Source organism: Mytilus californianus, unplaced genomic scaffold, assembly GCF_021869535.1.
Source record: "Mytilus californianus isolate M0D057914Y unplaced genomic scaffold, xbMytCali1.0.p SCAF_8, whole genome shotgun sequence".
NCBI classification, from domain to species: domain Eukaryota; kingdom Metazoa; phylum Mollusca; class Bivalvia; order Mytilida; family Mytilidae; genus Mytilus; species Mytilus californianus.
The window spans coordinates 34,776,546-34,796,459 of NW_026262734.1; the positions used below are offsets into that span (position 1 = coordinate 34,776,546).

Genomic DNA, 19,914 nt, shown 5'->3' on the forward strand with positions numbered 1-19,914 from the left:
CAATGTGTTTAGTCATCAGACGAATAGAGTTTGACACACTATAAAGATAACTGCGTCTGTTATGTGTGGTTTGGTTGCTCTTCCTTTATTTGCCCCACATCTGTTTCATATTTGCTGAAATATTTAACTTCATGATAATCAAATAGTCTATCACATCGTTCCATTCTCTTTTGCTTGAATTGGAATTCCGACTTAGCACCGGAAAACAGTTGTTTTACCCACTTTCTTACAAACAATATTAACAAAATATATCTTTAGATTCAGTGTTATAAATGTGATGACAAAAAGACGAAGTAGCCATATTTTTCTCTTTTAATATGTCAGTAGCATGGAACACTTCAATAAAATCATTTAAAAGCAATAACATATATATGCGTATCGCATCATTAGTGACTTTACACAATAGAGGTACCCTGTTTGTCACAAGTTTTAGTTTGGACGTCAATTTGAACATTGAAGACTCTTTATTTTTTATAATTATCAATAATTTGATCTCTTTGTATTTTACAAAGATTTACATTTATAATGTAACATATAAAAACTAACGTATTGATATTTGGTTTTTTGAAATTTTATCTCTCTGGAAAAGGTGAAATAAATACTAATTAGTAGCTACTGTCATCACGAAATGTTACGTGGCAGCCTTAAAAAAATAGCTAATGTACTGAAAAAAAGACAAACAACAATAATTGGTGAGTATTTTACATTTTTCTACTAGAAAACTAAATTTAGTTTATTAAGTAACCACAATTCTAACCGCTACACTCGTAGTATTTCCAATAAAAATAAGGAACAAAATTGATCATATCCATATCATGCTTTAAAATACGCGTTCGCCATAAGTGTTAATTCACATATTGATAAAGAAATTACCGCTGTTTGAAAATAAAAGAAATTGTGATTTAAGTTTTATGATTACAAAATTAAAAGTATAAAGAAAATACCGAGGTAAATTCAAAAAGGGGAGAGTCCATAACAACTGAAAAAGTCAAATGTGAGACCTTATCAACCAATGGAACGCATGGAAAACAACCGTTATATTTCTAACTTTGTATATGATACAAATGATACATGTGTGACCAATCCTGGTAGTTCTGGTTTGTTCCTTAAAATTTGAAATGATATTGTTGAGGGAAATTTTTAAAATAGTATAATCTCAAATTTTCCAAAAAAAGCTTAAAAAGCGTCATGTGAAATATCCGACGTCACTTACATTCATCTTTGTCAAAACGTACCAATTAAACAACATTCAAATCACCCTCCCCTGCAACTTTCATACACTCGAATGAAACACTCGAAATCCAGTGAAATAATGAATATATATATATAAAATACACACCCAAATATATATTTATAATTATTTATCTAAAAGATCCCCGAGCAAAAGTTAACCTCGGTTTGAACGGAGGACAAAATGTGCCTGATTTACAAACAGTACGGAAAAAGGGGCATTATAAACGTGTCGTAATGAGCCTTCCTATCTGCTCTGTCAATCATCATAGAATTTGGACATTAGCCAGTAGACACGTTATAGATAAAGAATCGTCTAAAAGTAATATTTACAATCGTATGTCCTTGGTATGTACGGAAGGCTTTAAGTGTCTGCTATACAGACGAACAGCTAGTTCAAAGCCAATAACAATTAAAAAAAAGTCATGTATCTAAGATTAAAATCAATCAGTACATAAGATTTTCTTCACAACGTTGGTTAGTGTCTTTTCTGAATACCTGGTTGTTCATGAATGTGATCCTTTGGAATGTGCTGTTTTTCAGAAGAATCAATCTAGCAACTTATTCGTTTTCTAAAAAAGTTGCTAACCAAAAGTTGTTACTATTGACATTAATAATGCACTTTTCAAAATATTTGCTTTATTCAAAAATTATTTTTTTGCACTGAAAATTTATAATCCATTTAGGCTATAATACCCATTTCGGTGTTATTGTCCTCAACCTATATCAGACGAATTTGATCGATTGGGCCTTGTAAAGTAGGTATATGCAAACGTTTGTTCACAAATGCGCTAGCCGCACGAGTTTGAGTTCCGACTAGGGCTGTCGTAGACCCACTGAGGTAACTTCTACGATTTACCAGATTTTGTAAATGTGTGATTAGTAAAATTAAGTTTATATTTATTCGTGTGTGTGTTGTGAATATGTGTTGTGTTTAAATTTTACTGAAATAAGCACGTGTTAACCGAAAAAAATAGTGTTAAAAAGAGTTAGGCGTGATTTTTAAACAACTAACTAATATTGTTTACTGCCCAGCCAACCATTCTTACACAGTAGGCTAAGTCAAGGGTAGCGTAAATGTAAATAAAGGCATCAATAAATGTTTTTTTTTAGATTGCATTGCGAAAAAAAAATGTTTACATGGTGGATGTATAAGATACAAACATAGCATATGAGGGAACATGATGAAGGTTGTTTCAAAAAAGATTCTTCGAGCAAAGCAAATCCTGTATTCATGTATATATTTTTGAATTCTTAAACTCATGAGAAATATGCCTTCTGTTAACGGAATACTCAAACTATATTCCAAAAAGACTAGCGGATACTGTTCGATGAAATTGTTCACATACTTGTCATTTTGTCTTTATAGATAAGTGTGTCATAGGCAATTAAACCACATCTCCTTATTTTATTAATGGAATCTATTTGATCTGAAAAAAAATAGTGTTAATAAAAACTTACCAATGTCGAGTAAAACATGCTTCTTTTCTGAACAAAGGGTCTCGTTATAATAATACGTTCTGTTGAAATATTAGTTTCAGACGGCAGGAATTATCTGATATAACTGATAAACGTAATATGCGGATACTATGTTATTTTTGGCTGTTCTTTCTCGGCATGTACGTCTATAGTTATCTTGGACTAGGCAAAAGATAACCCGAGAATTTTTCATGCTCGGTATATACGGAGGACCAAAAGTTCGAAAGATCATCAAAACAATTTCAATAAAAAAAATGTATGGCAACTGTGCTTGTCTTTGACGTTAACGGATGTCTTTAATTTCCAGCTTGATTATCAAAATATATTTCAAACGACTTCTGGGGACCGCTTAAACAGATCACCTTTTATCTTTGCTGAATGCAGTGGGCTGAAATCACATATGCCATCCCTTGTAGAATGGTCGTTGAAATAATGTAAACTCTGTATCTGTCCGATCATCCATCTATGTGAAGTGTCATGTATTGTCCAGCTAACTTGTACTGTTTTCATATACGAACTGTTTTGCTTACATAAGGTACTTGTGTTTAAGCCAAATGTGTGCTGATCTGATTTTAAAACAAAATTATAAATTTCTCTGTATTTAAGGCCCGAAAGCCCCGGAATGTCAAAATGTAAAACAATTTGAAACAGAAAACCAAAGTCCTCATTTATTATTAAAAAAGAGGTAATATACCAAAAGGAACAGTCGAAAATTATGTCCAATTAAAACAGAACATCGCCATGACCGAAAAACACGAACCCCTCCAAAAACCTGGGGTTAACTAAGGTCCTCCTGAATTTTTAGCTGTTCATGCTCCACACGTGGCACCCGTCATGTTGCTAAAAAAAGAAACATTCCGGTGATAAGTTGTTTTGATAATATCAAAATCGAAGAAAATTGAATATATCAGTGGTCATCTTTGACACAGATATTCAATAACGACCAACCTAGACATGATAGTGTCCGTAAAACTTTGGAGGTGACGGTTTTACCTTAACACTTGGAACACGTCATGCAAAAGCTTCTTTGTAAGCAGTAACCTTCCATGAAAGAAATCATGATAAGAAACAGATGCCAGCGCTTCCATATCGTATCAACTTGGAGATGTATGTAAGAGTCAAATCTATGTCCAGCCTCAGATCGGTATATTGCGTCACAGATGTTACAAATTTATGTCTTGTGTGTCTTTTGTGTCAAATCTATGTCCGTGTGCCCATGCCCATGTTACCGGTTTGTTTGCAAATTATAAACTGCAAAAATTGCGTCCTTTGTTTCTAAGTGTATGTTCAGATCAAAATGTTTTACTTGGTCATATTCCCTGACTAACACTGTTGTGCTATGACTATATCGTTTGCTCAGGCAGTGATGGTTAAAGTGGTTGATATTGGGTAAATGTCTACGGGACAGAAGAACACCAGAAAATATACAGCACTTTGACCTTCTATAAACATAGTGCATGCACTAAAATGTTTAGTATAGAAACTGATACCACTAAGTACTATGTAAATGGACTGGGAAAAGAGACAGAACTAAACAATGATCACCATAAACTAGTTTGGTGAGATTTCAGCACTGCCTGTGTTTTGTTTTTATGTTCGTCAAATAAGTAACGAAACCTTGAAGGCCAAATGTTCTAATAGATTTTAGGTGAAATCAAAGGATCAGATTTAAGTTCCGTGACGTCACATTGAAAGTATCCTATACTTAAGACTCTTACATATACAGGTACTGCTGGAATATTGCTACACAGCAATATAGAAATAATATTGACAGATCGTGCAAAAGGAATATTGCGAAGTTTTAAATTCTCATGCATATTTGGCGATAATGTGTAAAATATCATAAAGCACACATATGATTAAGTATGGGTGTGGTATTCAATCTTAGTGCTTGGTGTGACCGCTGAAGCTAATGGCTTAAAGACCCTTACACTACTTGCAATGATAATGTGATCTCGTGTACAATGATATCGAATGTATTCATGTGTTAACTTATGATACTTATTTTAAAATATACATTGTATTCCAGCAAGATGCAACTATTCATGGTCATTAGTAGTTTGTTGAATCTAATAGGATGTTTTGTCTTTGGAGAAGAAATATCTTTACGAGAGAAATGGAAGAGTCAAATAAAAATTGGATTAGCCGATGGGAGGCATCTTGTTGATATATTTAGTACCGAGCCTAGGTCGAAGGTTTTCAATCAAATCAACTTGATGACAAATTTTATAGGTACTGTTGATAGTCTTGCTTCTTTCATCCAGGAGTTTAATCCTAAAACAGAACAAGAAATTTTTAAAGAATTGAAAAAAACATTTACAGATATAAACAGAAAACTTGAATTAACGAACGACAAGGGGTTTGGTAGAAATTTTAGAGAAATATTTTTCGAACTAAGAAACATTGATTTTAGTTTTTTAATCCTAAATCGATTTCTGGAGAAACTAGAAGAGATAAAATGTACAAGTCAAGAGGATTGCAAAACAGGCATGCAATGGACTATTAAGATGTTTAAGAATGATTTTGATATCGAAGAATACTATTGGCATATCTTGAAGACAACTTTAAACGGAACAAGGTTTTCAAAGGTTTCCCTCATTCAGCAACTGAACGAAACATCAGGATGTGACGAAAATACAATTTTGAGTTTCGGCACTAACTTACTATTGAAAATATTCAAAACTCAGCAAATCATGGTTGTGTATGGGAAGCTTGCTAATAAAAACATTAATTCAATATCACAGATACATAATTGGGCTCAGGACATGTATGAATTCAGAAGCTCCTTACTAAGAGTTGTGCAAGAATGTTCCTCAAAGAAGGTTTGTAAAGCTAAATGTCAAAATGGTAAATGTGTCCACCTTTCAAAGGAAAACCGTGACATGTGTTTTTGTCAAAAGAACTATGACGGAGACAATTGTCAAATACATAACCAAGTTATCTTAGCAAAGGACACAGTAGCTATCATGTCAACCTTGAATCAAGTCCCCAAGGTAAGGAATATTATTGATCTGAAATTGGCAAATAATTATCTAATTGCATCTATGTCGTGTATACGTTTTGCTTATGAAATAATTCAAAAAGTAAGCATTGGGGCTATAAAGAAAGATGTTTTGACGATTTTTGATCTTGGATCCTTTTATAATACATATCTTAGCTTGAGCTACGTGATCAAAGATGCGAGAAAATTAATGACATGTGATAAAACTGTACAACCGGTGTACATCAAATCGAAGTTGATGCGTACTGCGTATCATTTGCATAAGGCTCTATACAAAATAGACTCGTACTTTCATTATCGACGACCTGACGAAATATTTCAACCAGAATCATTGCTGACCAGATTCATCAGTCGAAATAAGAATGAGGCTTGTACATCCAATTTCAAAGCAAAGATAGACAATTTATGGCGACAGTTTCATCTTGCACAGGCAAATGGGTTTGCCGTCTTATTACAAGTTCGGCATGTTTTACGTAAACATTCACCAATTGTTTTAAGCTTATTTGCACAGCGCGTAAATGAACAGATAAAATTTGCAACGGAATCGACTTGCAGTGCATCAATAAAACATTCTCTAAATGTGCATTGTGATCAATTCCATCTAGTAAATAATATGGACATTGAAAATAAATGCATTAAGGGGTATGCTCGCAAGGGTACTCGATATATCAGATGCAAACATATAACATCTGATTGTTTACCCTGCAATTGTAACAATACGGGATCAGTATCAACCATATGTAATTCAGAAACTGGGCAGTGCCATTGCCGAAATAATTTTCTTGGAAAGAATTGTGAGATTGAAATAAAGCAAGACTGTAAATTGAGTGATTGGACACCTTGGTCTGCCTGTAGTAAAGCATGTGGAACTGGAGGGATGCAGAATCGCTCTAGACACACAGTGCTTCCACAAAAGGGACATGGAAAAAAATGTCAAGGTGATAAGGTGGAGAACAGAACATGTTTCAAACGATGTTGTGATGGTACATTTGAGTGTAAAGACAGTTCAAAATGTTTCATGGGATTTAAATGCCAACCTTGTAACTGTGACCACAGGGGATCAATCACTGGCATATGTCAACCTATTAATGGTGCATGTTCATGTAAACCAAAATATTACGGAAGTCGCTGCCAAGGTATTTATTATGTTTTACACAGGAAAGTAGGCTTCTCACTTAAATGTTTTTTTTTTCATACTTCATTACTTTGATGCACTTTTAAATACTTGTATTAATAAATAGTTTTTACAGTATTTGTCTGATAATGTGAATGTTTGTTTAAAAATTGTAGATAGCTATTCATTTTATATCGATGACGATAATTCTGTAGTTTGGAATGATCGATTTTTCTGGTTCACAGACTGACATTTATAGCTATATGAGTGTCGGAAATAAATATTTAGATTTTTTAAATGTCTAACTATTCTTGAAAAGAAACTTATATACTAAGTGTATAAAATAGTGGTCTTAATTTTGATTAAACCAAGCACTTATGATATTTTCACGGTAATACTTTTGCTACATCTATTCTTTCTTTTAAAAAAACGACTTGTTGAAAAAGGGTAAACATTAAACTGATGTTGCTAAATCACTGCATCTAGTATTTTGTAGGATAATTCATAGGTCGAAACAATCAGGACACCATATTACTTTATGACTGAATATACTTATTTATAAAAGTAATCATCGAACAAATGTTCTTCAATCCAATTGTCTGTTATATTTTGAGATAAAAATCAAAACACTAATTTGAATTAAAACTAAACGTTTCTTTTGTTTGTATCTATTACACTGATTTTTCTTCAATAGGGCATTTGATATTCCTATACGAAATTTATTGTATTTCCTGTTTGCACATTTTGCATGTTCACTGATGTGATTAAAAAAGGACGGTTTAGATCTGACAACGTATAGTTAAACACTGCCATATGTTCATATGTGTGTCATAAGTCTGGAACCTCGTTAGTGATTGTTTTATCGCTATATTAATATTTTGTATAAGTTTTTTTGTAGGCCCAAGACGATTAAGGCTTTAACCAACACTTTAAAACACTTTTCGTTCAAAGCAAAAGACTTGTTTGAAAGAAATTCATTAAAAATTTCAAAAACGTTCTAGAACAGCGTATACACGAGTTTTTCAATCGGAAATAAAATAATAAATACTCTCTGGTCTGTACTTAGTGTCTCTTTTTATATTTTGGAGATATATAAATTCCCTGCAACGCCGGGTTTGTGGTTTTGTTAGTTGTTTTTCTTTTGTGTATCGATCTAATGAGTTAAGCAATTTTTAACTGATTTTTGTAGTTTGTTTTATGTTGTACTGTTACATTACTTTCCCAGGTAATGGGCGGTTTTGGTGCCAACAAACATGTTTAACCCAACCATATTCTGAAAATGCCTTCCCAAGTCAGTAGCCTATAATCAATTGGTTGTTGTTTGTTGCTGTTTCTCATATTTGTTTTTCGTTTATAGTTTCTTCTTGTGTTGTATCGGTACACCACTGACCCATGTTAGGGAGGGATTTACGCATTCAAACAATTTACGCATTCAATATTTTTTCGTTTATAGTTCCTTCTTGTGTTTTTTTTTTTGTTTGAATGCGTAAATCCCCCTAACATGGGTCAGTGGTGTACCGATACAACACAAGAAGAAACTATAAACGAAAAACTATCAAACATGTTTAACCCCGCCACATTCTGTATGTACCTGTCCCTAGTCAGGAACCAGTTATTCAGTATTTGTCGTTTGTTGCTTGGTTTTTGTTAGCTTTCTCGTTTGAATTTTATAACTTTTTATCATTTCGGGGCCTTGTGTAGCTGACTATGCAATATGGGTTTTGCTCATTATTGAAAGCCGTGCAGTGACCTATAGTTGTAACTTCTATGTCATTTGGTCTCTTGTGGAGAGTTGTTTCATTGAAATCATACCACATCCTCTTATTTTTTATATCTATAAAAAAATTCATTTGAATAATTTTAGGAACCAGTAGAATGCCAGCATTAAATTCTACTTACTATTCTAAAAGTATGTTTCAAGAAGAGACGCAGTGTAAAGGTGAAGAATAAAAATAAATCGCTCCTCGTCAAACGATAAATATTGTGAACTGCAAAACAGATTTATAAAGATATTTTAAAAATGTCTCATATCGTAAAACTTTATGATAACACTATAAATATATCGTCATGTGAATCTTATAGTGTTATAAGTCCACTTTTGAAAAAAATGTTGATATCTATATTTTTTTATATCCAAGTGCAATGGTCTATCTCCCTATACAACTATAATACAAGATATCTGCACTCTCCAAGTTTTTGTTAGAAGTACCCTGTTCTATCTCCACATTCCCATTGACTTACTTATCTAGTTAGTTCAGATAAAAATATTTTTATAGTGTTGTATCTCCACTTTTTTGGGGTATTTTTGCTGTAAAATAGTTGTTATCAAAATTATCTTAGTAGTACTATGCTTAAATTGTTTGCATGGTTAAAACTCAATCTATGAGCAGTTCTTAGCAAATCCAGCAGATCAGAATTGGGGATATTACACGGTTAAAAAATCTATGATCTATCTCCTATAGAAATATAGGGATAAATTTCTAAAACAACATTGTTTGTAGTGAAATGTTTTATCTCCAGAAAAGGGGGTGTTTTATTTATCTAAGTTGCTTGTCTATTAAAAAAACAATTGAACAAAACGTTACTCTTCATGTACTTAAATTCGATTCCCATATACCTTTTTATGACTCAGTCAAATATTTAAGATATTGCGCTTTTAAACTTTAATTTAAATTTGTACCACTATTACCAAATGGGAAATACATCATTATTGGATTCACACTACGATATGATAACTAAGTTTTTGTTAGTATATAAAGTATATTCGAAGCATATTTGGTTTTCGAAATATTAACAAATAACAAGATTGATATTATGAAAATTCTTAAATACGCTTCTTAAAACATAAACGAAAAACGAATGAAAGATAGATTGATGTGCAAAAATGTTGTGTGGAAGAATATGATTTGTTTCGTATTAAAAATGCTATACGTGTGATGTGATGTTTTCCACCAACTGTGACGATTTTATAAAATGACTGTTTAAGGTTTTGTTAATGATGAGCCCATATCAAAGATGACAACAATTATAAAGTAATATATTGCCATCACATATTCAGATCAGAATGCCATCAGCACAAAAATGTCCAATTCTTAATTAAGATTTGAAAAATTATACATAGATATATATTTCAATTCTTTCTTTAAATCTTAGAATTGAAACCAAAGGATTGCTCAGGATTAGATAAAAAGGTGCATACGAGTGGTGTTTATAAGATCTTCCCGGATAGTGGTTCTGGTTTTAAAGTTTATTGTGATATGGACACTGATGGTGGTTATTGGACTGTAAGTATTTAGAACTTCAAAAATATACGAAAATGTTTTTTAAGATACAATATTTCATAACCAGTGCACAAACTCACAAAATATTTTGATAATCGATCTTGAAGTTCTGCATGCAAATCATAATATGTAGTTCCTATGTACTGTTTTTTTTTCTTAGAAATTGGGTTACTCTTAAATGACTTAATCATATAAACCTATTCCCTAATCTTATCATGTCTTTGAAAAATTAATATCGAAAACAAAAAGAGAATGAAAAGTCACCAAGTGGACTATTATCACCAGTAAAAACAGACCTCAAAAAAGAAAAAAGTACGAAATGACAAACAACATTACACAAAAAACACACAAAAAACAAATAATTGGGCAACACGAACCCCACCAAGACTGGAAGTGCACTAGGTGTTCCGCATGGGTAAGCATTTCCTGCTCTACTTGTACAACCCGTGGTAAAACTTCAGTGATAAGTCGCATTCGGTAATGTCACGTTAGAAAAAAGAGGAAGAGAGTATGGCTACGACAAGTCGAACATATCCGTGGACATCTGTGATACAGATATTCCATAAGTGACAACAAATCTAATATAAAACACAACAAGAAGAACATCAGTCCATAAAACAATATACAGAAAACTGAAGATTGAGGAAAACGAACACCAACAAAACAGGAAATGAAAGTATGTGCTGCGAAGGGATCAGCAGCTCCTGGTTTTGAAGTATTTCACGCACTGTTAACACAAAAACTTATCAAAGAGATATCAGGCTTACAAATTTGTACGCAAAACGCACATTAACCCTGTTCAAATACGTTGATCAGTCATATAAGGTGATTAAGCATGTCAAAATCGCGTAAAATCTCAATACAAACTTTTCCAGCATTAGAAACAACAAAATTTGCAATAGTTTGTTTTAATTTTAGCTTATTTCATTGAAATTAAGTTTGAAGAAAGAATGTGAATGTGTCTTAATTGCTATGATATCTACTGTACTTTTGTTTTCATCAGAACCTTACTCATAGTAGAACAAATATTTGTTGTTGTGTGTTTGTACATGAAAAAGGATTCCTGAACGGCAAATACATTGGATATACGACTGCTGACGATGATACATGTACTTATTTAAAATGAGATTTCTCGTCAAGGTTTTTCGGACCGGTGCCTTTAATAGCTAACTATACATATATGTTAATCTTTATTGAAGAACGCATGGTGACTAGTCACCTATATTTGAAAAAGGTTCTGTTTGTTTTATGAAGTATTATAAGTTTCAAAAGTATGATATTCTTCCAGTTTTCACCCATATTTGCTTCTTCGATTGCAGTTTGGACGAATATTTCTTTCAAAAGGTCATTTGCCAATCTTTGACCTAAGCAGATTTGATTAAAGACAAATTATGTTGGTCTGTCATATGGTCAATGTCGTCTGAAGTAAAAATATTAAAGAGACAATTTAGATTAGAATTGCGTACTGATGTTTAATTTGATTTTAATCCGGTTTTTCAAATGGTGATGTACGGAGGGCGAGCGGTCGACGGGTGGTTACCAACAGTTTCCGTAGAATAACTTTTCAACCTTTTTAACCAACAATTTTCAAATGTTAATAAAAAATAAAAAATTCTATTACAATATAAAGATGAATTCGATATTGATATATACAATTCAGAGTTATGGTCCTTGATAGATCAGAAAATTGCACACAATATCGTTTCCATGCAATTACGTATGAACTGTTCAAACAATGATACTCAAATTTTAATATTTGCAGGTTTTCCAGCGTAGGCTGAATGGAAAGACAGATTTCTATCGTGGTTGGAAGGAATATGAAAATGGATTTGGTGAACTGAGTGCGGAATATTGGTTAGGTAATCTTAGCATTTTACAAACTTTCCTCTTTCTAGAAAATTATATTATGTCTTATATTTTAAAAGGACTTCCCCATAGCTATTGACTTTTCTATATCTTACAGTACTTACTATCATTCAGTATTTTCTTTATTCGTATTTTTTGTTCATGTTATAAATGGTAAAATAGATATATTTGAGTTTGTTTTGTAAGAATATTCTATTTAAGTCGCATTAACTCCAACATCAAATATATTGTGTATTCGTTTTCCACCAAGAACAAACATCTTGAGGCGAAAGATACCGAAGGGACATTCAAACTCATAAGTAGAAAATAAACTGACAACGCCATGGCAAAACAAGAAAAAGTCAAAAAGATAAAGAAACGGAATACAACATAGAAACCTAAAGACTGAGCAACACCAAAATCCGGGGTTAATCTTAGGTGCTTCTGAAGGGTAAGTAGAACCTGCGCCACATGACCTTTGCATGCAAAAGGATTACTTTGTCAAAGAATGACAGACGTCAGTGTTGTAGTCATATGACGGCTTTGTGAAAAATGTCTTTAAAAAACACAAATGAAATGTAGCGGAGGCCGTTAATGTCATATTCATTCAAATCAAGGAAATCTAACGTATCATTATCCTTATCTATACTCTAAAATAACGAGGTCCAATTTGTTAGCCGGCATGACGAAAAAACAACAAATCAAAGAATTCACCTTTTTATATAACTAATATAGGACAATGGTGTTGATTAAAAATTACACTGTTCAAGGACCTTTTGTTTTCCACATAATTAATATTACCAATAATTAACAAGTTCCGAGTCAAATCCGATACCGATACCAATAGTATATGTCACATGTAGTTTCCGGGTTTTGTAAGAAAACCAGATCGGGTTCAAACAGAAAGATTTTGAAAGCAAAGAAAACTGTGCACCTTATAATCAGCATGACTGTATCAGATGACAATACGAATACTAAAAATCCAGGCTAAGATAAGATGTAGGTACTTAATTAAGTCACGGACCCGCGATGTTGCGGGATTGTTCTAGTATATAGGTAAAGAAAGGTATAAGGTTTATGTACATGATATTATACGTAAAAAATATATGGTAAAAAGACTGCTATGTCACAGCAGAATGTGTTTCCTGCTACTATGGCTTCCCTTCTTTGCATACCATTTAAAATGGTATGATATTCAATGGGACAAACTTTTTAATAAGATTCCAATCGTTATCTAAAACCACGTGTTATTGCTTAAAAATCATATTACAGATTTTTATGTTATTTTAATTTACGATAAAAGATAGATTGATTACCGTTTGACGCGTCTAAAGTACTCAATATGAGTCTGTAATTTACCGATTTTGTCCTGGCGTAAATATATTACGTACAGTTTTGTTATTATAATCAAATTAAGAGAAAATGAAAATTATAACAAAAAATACCATTCGATTGAAAAAAATAGCAAAAAATTACTTAATATATTTACATCAGGACACAATCGGTAAATTATAGACTGGACGACTATTATGGTATAAAACGATCTAAACTTGTTTCGTACAAATATTGGATATTGAGTTCAAATTGATAAACAAAGTCAGAGTCGCAAAAATCAAATCGAATTCCTTTAGATGCGTCAACGGGTAATTAATCCTTCTCCTGGCATAAATACATTAAGTCCCAAGTCAGGAGCATGTAGTTTGTTGTTGTTTCATGTCTGTCATATTTATTTTTCGTAAATTATTTTGTTATAAATTAGACTGTTAGTTTTCTCAATTGAATTGTTTCATATTTTTCATGTCTGGGCCTTTTATAGCCGACTAAACGGTATGGGGTTTTCTCATTGTTAAAGGCCGTACGTTGCCTATAATTGCTTTCATCCACTTCATTTGAACTTTGGTAGATAGTTGTCTCATTGGTAATCACACCACATCTCTTTATTTTCATATTAAAATAAAATTGTGGGATATTATTGTCTGCCACAAGAGAATATCGTCTGTTCAAAGTTATTTTTCTGTTCATATTTTAATTCCTTTTTATGGTTGTAGATCATCGTTTAATCCTTTTTGAAAACATTCTAATTGAATTTTTGAAATTAAAACATATTCTACATTGTAATGATCGAAACATGAATAGGGTAAAACCGAACCAACACTTCAAATAGCCTTTTATGAAAATCAAACGCCATACAAAAATGAGTCATTCAGGAAAACAAGTTACATTTCTTTATTGCTCTTTACGAAGCATGTCAGTTATAACATCATTGGTTGTTATTTATGGAATATGCTTGTTGTTTTCCATTCGATTCGTTGGTAGATAAAGTCTAACGTTCGATTTTGCAGTATTTCTGGAATTCCCCTTTGTCAATTTACCTTGGAGTTCTGTATATTTGTTATAATTATTTTTGCCCTTTACTACCCCTGGGAATCTCAAGTATCACAACAAAATGATAATTAATATTTATGAAAGGTCCAATGAAAAGAAAGCAACATTAAATAGTTTATTGTAAATACATTAAGGTGTATATTTTCGACATTCCATGTTTTGAAAAAAAAAAATTACAAGGGCAAACTTTATATCCTTTAGATGAAACGCTACCACAAGGCTTATATTTAATGTCTTTTCTTCAGGCTATATTGTGGCTATTTACAACTGATTAGATAAATGGAGATTTCCTTAAGGGAAAGTAAGAGTCATTTCACCGAACGTTTGATTGAAGTAATCATGATTTGGTTTATCGTTATGGAATACCTACGTCACATATGACCAAAGATATGTTCCATTTGTATCAACAATCACATCTTTCTTTTCTTAACTTCGGATGTCTCCACTGAATATGACTTATCACTTGATTTTAACTTGTCATGTGTATCATGATAGTTGCAAATAGTTAAGCAGTAATGGTTTACCATTAAGGAGGACCAGAGTTACTAAATGTTTTAGTGTGGTACTTAGTGTTTTGTAAGCTGTAGTTCGTGTTATTTTCATTTTAAAATGGTTTTGCCCTTCTTTTAATTTTTTAGGTGTTAATTGCCCTGAAAAAATCCTCTTACTACTCGATACAGTTTTGTTGAAATATCTCTATTTGGTGTGCCTGACGAAATCCAATATTGTATTATAAAAACTGATTTAATATCAGTAAAATATCTATATATCTCTCGAATCTTCTTTATATACATTCAAGCTGATGTACATGTGTAGCATACTAGTAATATATAGCCAACGTCTGTGTTAATACTACAAGTATGTTTGACTATAGTTTATTGAAATAAAAAAGACAAAATCAACAACTTTTTTTATAAATTTTCACTTTCATGAATACTCTTATTGTTTTGTTCAGGTAATGCAAAAATACATCGTCTGACGTCAAGTGGAAAATATCAACTACGTATAAATTTAGAAGACTTCAGCGGAAACCATGCATATGCTAAATACAAAAACTTTTTAGTTGGTGACGCTTCAAGCAAATACAAATTGACAGTCAGTGGTTTTAGTGGAAATGCAGGTAAGGTGCTCAATAAAGGTTGTACATCATACGGCTACCCGTTTAACTTGTAAGGTATCAGACTGTTGCAAAATGTTGCTGTTACACATTATTAATTAAAGCTTCCACTTTCTCCCTTTTTCGCAAATTAATTTGAGACTCGGTATCGAACTAGTCGGCTGAAAGTTATATTGTAATACATTATGGTAAGTATGGTTTACATTTCTAAATATATTCAAAAGAAAGCAGGTAGGGTGTATCAAAATAGCTCATCTACTACTGTATTTTTATATTATCTTTTTCTTCATTTACAAAAAAAAAATCTTTTAATGGCAGTAAATAAGTCATTCTGCTCAAACCAATAGTTTATACCTTACTGGACAAATAAATATTTTTGACATTCGCAAGGTTATTTCTCACATATCATATAATGATACTCGATAAGAACTTTGTTCTTCAAATCGCCATAGAAAAATTCGACTCGGTTCGACCCCTTAACAGCGAATATCGTCAGCTGACACAATTTCACCTCTTGTCAAACATACAAGTCTTAATTGTTTCCCAAGTTCCACCGATGCTAGTGCTATAACAATTTTACTCAACATACCTGTCAAGCCAGTTTCCCTTTTAGCAGTGGTGCAATTTTTTTTATTTCTTGATCGATTTTTACCAAAAAATATTCAACCAAAACCATTTTTCTTTGTTTATGATTTTCAGTGCTTCCGCACCTTTCCATATTTATACCCGAGACAGGTACGGCAAATGAATTATCGGCTGATAAGGCGACTGTCCGATAATTTACATTTAATCGTTATAAGCAATTAGTCTGTTGGGAGGATGTCGGTAAATATCATCTACACCATAGACCACCACACCCAGCGCCGTGCCTTTGATTTTACAAAGGAAACTACAGGGTGCTCAGTGGGCAATATTCTGAGTACTTCATCTATGGCTATTATATCTATGCTAGACTGAATTAAAAGGTCAGAAAACATACATTCATTATCATCACATTATCAGTTATATATGGTTGTTCAACATATCCGTCGGAAAAAAGATTTCACAAAAAATATTATTGTGCCAATCACTTTCATTACTACAAGCATATCAGAAATCCATAAAATATATATCTGCCTTTACCATAAGAATTTAAAAAGTTGCACGGCTGTTCGTTTTATTATTTTTATTTAATAGCTGTGCAATAACAGTCATCGATGTGCTTTATATTGCTTTATTAAACGATTAAAGAACAAGACATTAATTGATATTAATTCCACTCCCGGCATGCCACAGTTTAAAAGTACGTCACAATATACTGGTAAATTCCAATAAATGAAATTAATAATTTCCAATTTTCTTCTTATTAGTGTTCATATCTAAATAAAACTTGGTGAATGTGTTTTTTTATGTTTTTATGAACATAATAAAATGATAAGTAAAAAATCGCGAATTTTCCCTTTAACATTTTTGTTGAATTGTATACAATATACAAAAATAAATCAAAGCTCATGCTCTGTTACACAATAAAAATATTGAAAATGTCAGTTGAATTTCATGATGAACTCACAAAAAGGAAAAATGCAACTATTAGGAACAAATGATTACAGGTATATTGTGTGAATTATTAGTTTGTAAACCTTTTAGATCTAATACTAGTAATGAACCTTTGTACCATAAGAAATTAATAATGTTTTCTTCATTTGAAATCATATTTGAGCCGTTTAATAGTAATTCAGTGTCCATTAGTACAGTTAAACCTTAACATCTGAAAGGTAGGGATGTATAAATACGTAGATTTAAAAAGCTATCTGATCAATTGGTCCTTAGAAATAACCAAATGCATCAAAGGTCAGCGTTGCAGGAGGCAGAAGAGTACAACATCATTTGTTATACGGACTTTCATACGACAAAAGATGTATATGGACAAAAGAATGAATATACAAACTGAACATAAAATTAAAAAAGAAAACGTTCATGGTTTAATGTTTATCCTTTCATTACCAAGCCTGCCAACCAATATGACCGACATGACCAAAAAAAGAACATGGGGGTAAAATGCAAGATTTGCCCATGATCCTAAAAATCGCTATGAACAGAGAAAATCTGGCAGCGACAGAAATGTTAAAAAAAATTGAGATATACCTTTTTTCTATTTACATAGAAACTGTTAGATGACTTCTCACAGGAGTTATTCCCCTTAAAAACGAATACCAAAATATAAAACGCAAATAAACTGATTATGTCGACTAAAACATTTGTCAGTCTCTGTTTAAAATCATTCAAAACTTGTCTGATTTTAAAGCAATTATCACTTGACACGTTTTAATGACTCTCGTCATTCTTTAGGACCATTTGGTTTTTACATCTAGACATCTGTAAATATTTGTTTTCTCGTCTTAAGGGCATACGATACAGTTACAGGGGAGGTAATGACGTTGCTAACGTAAAATGTTTTTTTTTTTCACGACATCAAACTGTGACATAACGGGAAAAGATGCATTTTCGACTGATTTTTATCATTCAGACTGATTTAACTTGTAAAAGAGTTCACGGACCCCTCTTTTGAAAAATGATATTTGCCTTGAATATGTATGAGGATTATTTGCGCCAATTTTTTTATGAACAAATCACCGATGATTTTATTTTCAATTTTATAAATATACAGCAAAAAATGTCGTTCTTTGACTATGATCATAGAAATGTGATAAAAATGAATAATTTCCAAAGAATTGTAACACAAATTCAAAGCACACTTATACATAGAAGATATTCCAGATGCTTTTACAAAAATCCGCTTGCGTTTACCTTTTGAACAAAAAAGTTAAGTATGTCTTTCCAATGAAGGTATATTTTTTATTACATATTTGAATTGACCAGGTGAAAAATAGCTTGTATGCAAACTTTCGTCAAAAATTCACCTTGGGATCAAAACTGTATCATATGCCCTTAATTGACGACTAGAGAAGGACCTGTTAAATAAGATTTATATCAAACCGTTGAATTATAGGGCATTTTTGTTTCAAAATTTGTTTGATTTTCCACAAAGAAGGGAGCCTATGACATTGCTATATTTGTTCACAAAAATGTTAAATTTATTCTTTGTCATATCAAGGTGACAGTCTGGCCTATCATAACGGTAGGACATTCAGTACAAAGGATGACAATAGAGAAACATGCGCAGTAAACTATAGGGGAGCTTGGTGGTATGGTAGCTGTTATCATTCAAACCTAAATGGTCAGTATAAAGGAACAAAAGCAGCAGGAATTTCTTGGTATTATTGGAAGTCAACATATGACAGTATTAAAACATCAACCATGATGATACGCATGGAAAATGTGTAAAAGTATCTCTTATTTCACCCAAGTTATTTTTGTGTGTTTTATTTTATATTTGACAATATTAAAGCTGAATTTGTTTTATCACATCTTCCTCTAGCACTTTTCACAAACCAGGAAGTAAAAACCCCAAAAAGGTTTTGAACTGACAATAAATATTTTTAAATTAAAATTGTAAACTTTATGGATTTTATTCACCATTTTTTTTAAAAGCTTTTGAGTTGCCTCGACAAAATCATTTTTTTTTAAAGAAATATACATTTGAAAGTCGGCATTCAAAGTTTCTTTTATTTTCAGTTTTACTACTGCAACTCGGTTTTGAGTTAACAGGCAAATGAATGTCTATCAGGAATAAATAATAAATCTATTTGTTTTGCGTTTTCTCTGCTGTTATCGAGCAATTTTTGCATGCACTTACTGCTATATCACAAGATCAAACGAACCCAGGTATCCTGCTTCCTTTACACAAATGGTAAAATAATTTTTTCTCTTGTAGTCAACAACAAAATTAATATTTAAAGTTCAGATATGAACAATAAACTGCAATACACATGTTAAATGATAATTGGTTAGAAGTGTATATGGAGCTTTATGGAGTTATTTCCTTTTACAATAATAGAAAATTTGAAGATGTGGTTTGATTTTTAATGAGACAACTCTCCACCAGAGACTAAATGACGAAGAAGATAACAACTATAGGTCACCGTACGAGCTTCAAAAATGACCAAATCCCATACCGCATAGTTAGCCATAAAAGGCACCAAAATGACTAATATGTAAAAACTTAACCGAGAAAACTAACAGCCTGATCTATGTACAAACCCTTAGACGAAAAACAAATATGAAAAAAAAAACCGACAATTTCTGAATTAAAGGCTCCTGACATTGTCTTTCTTTTGAAGAACAACCCGACGATAGGAAGTTTTAACGAAAGATGTTTCAAGGTATAACATAATAACCTGTAAAAGGTCATTATTGATCCTGCTAAGAATGCCAACTTAGATTTGTTGTAACATTATTCACTTGCTTTTACATCAATTTATCAAGTGTTGCGGTCCATTTGAGTTTGGCGCTTAACAATTTTCTATCTTTATTATTCTGTAAGGTTTGTAGGCGAAAACAATCATTTCCTTCATGTATCAGA

At 32.1% G+C, this 19,914-nt stretch overlaps 1 protein-coding gene across 2 annotated transcripts; it reads left to right on the top strand.

Annotated features, from left to right (window-relative positions):
- The first annotated feature begins 578 nt into the window (after window positions 1-578).
- LOC127712688 (fibrinogen-like protein A) lies at window positions 579-19,141 on the top strand. Of its 2 annotated transcripts, XM_052219286.1 has the most exons (6): window positions 579-692; window positions 4,739-6,846; window positions 9,978-10,108; window positions 11,868-11,964; window positions 15,291-15,455; window positions 18,547-19,141. In XM_052219286.1, the coding sequence occupies exons 2-6, from the start codon at window positions 4,743-4,745 to the stop codon at window positions 18,774-18,776; spliced, it is 2,727 nt and encodes a 908-aa protein (XP_052075246.1). In that variant the 5' UTR covers window positions 579-692; window positions 4,739-4,742; the 3' UTR covers window positions 18,777-19,141. The 2 variants fall into 2 exon arrangements, with proteins under 2 accessions (XP_052075246.1, XP_052075247.1); XM_052219287.1 differs by lacking the exon at window positions 4,739-6,846 and having other exon boundaries at window positions 629-692.
- The last annotated feature ends 773 nt before the right edge of the window (window positions 19,142-19,914 follow it).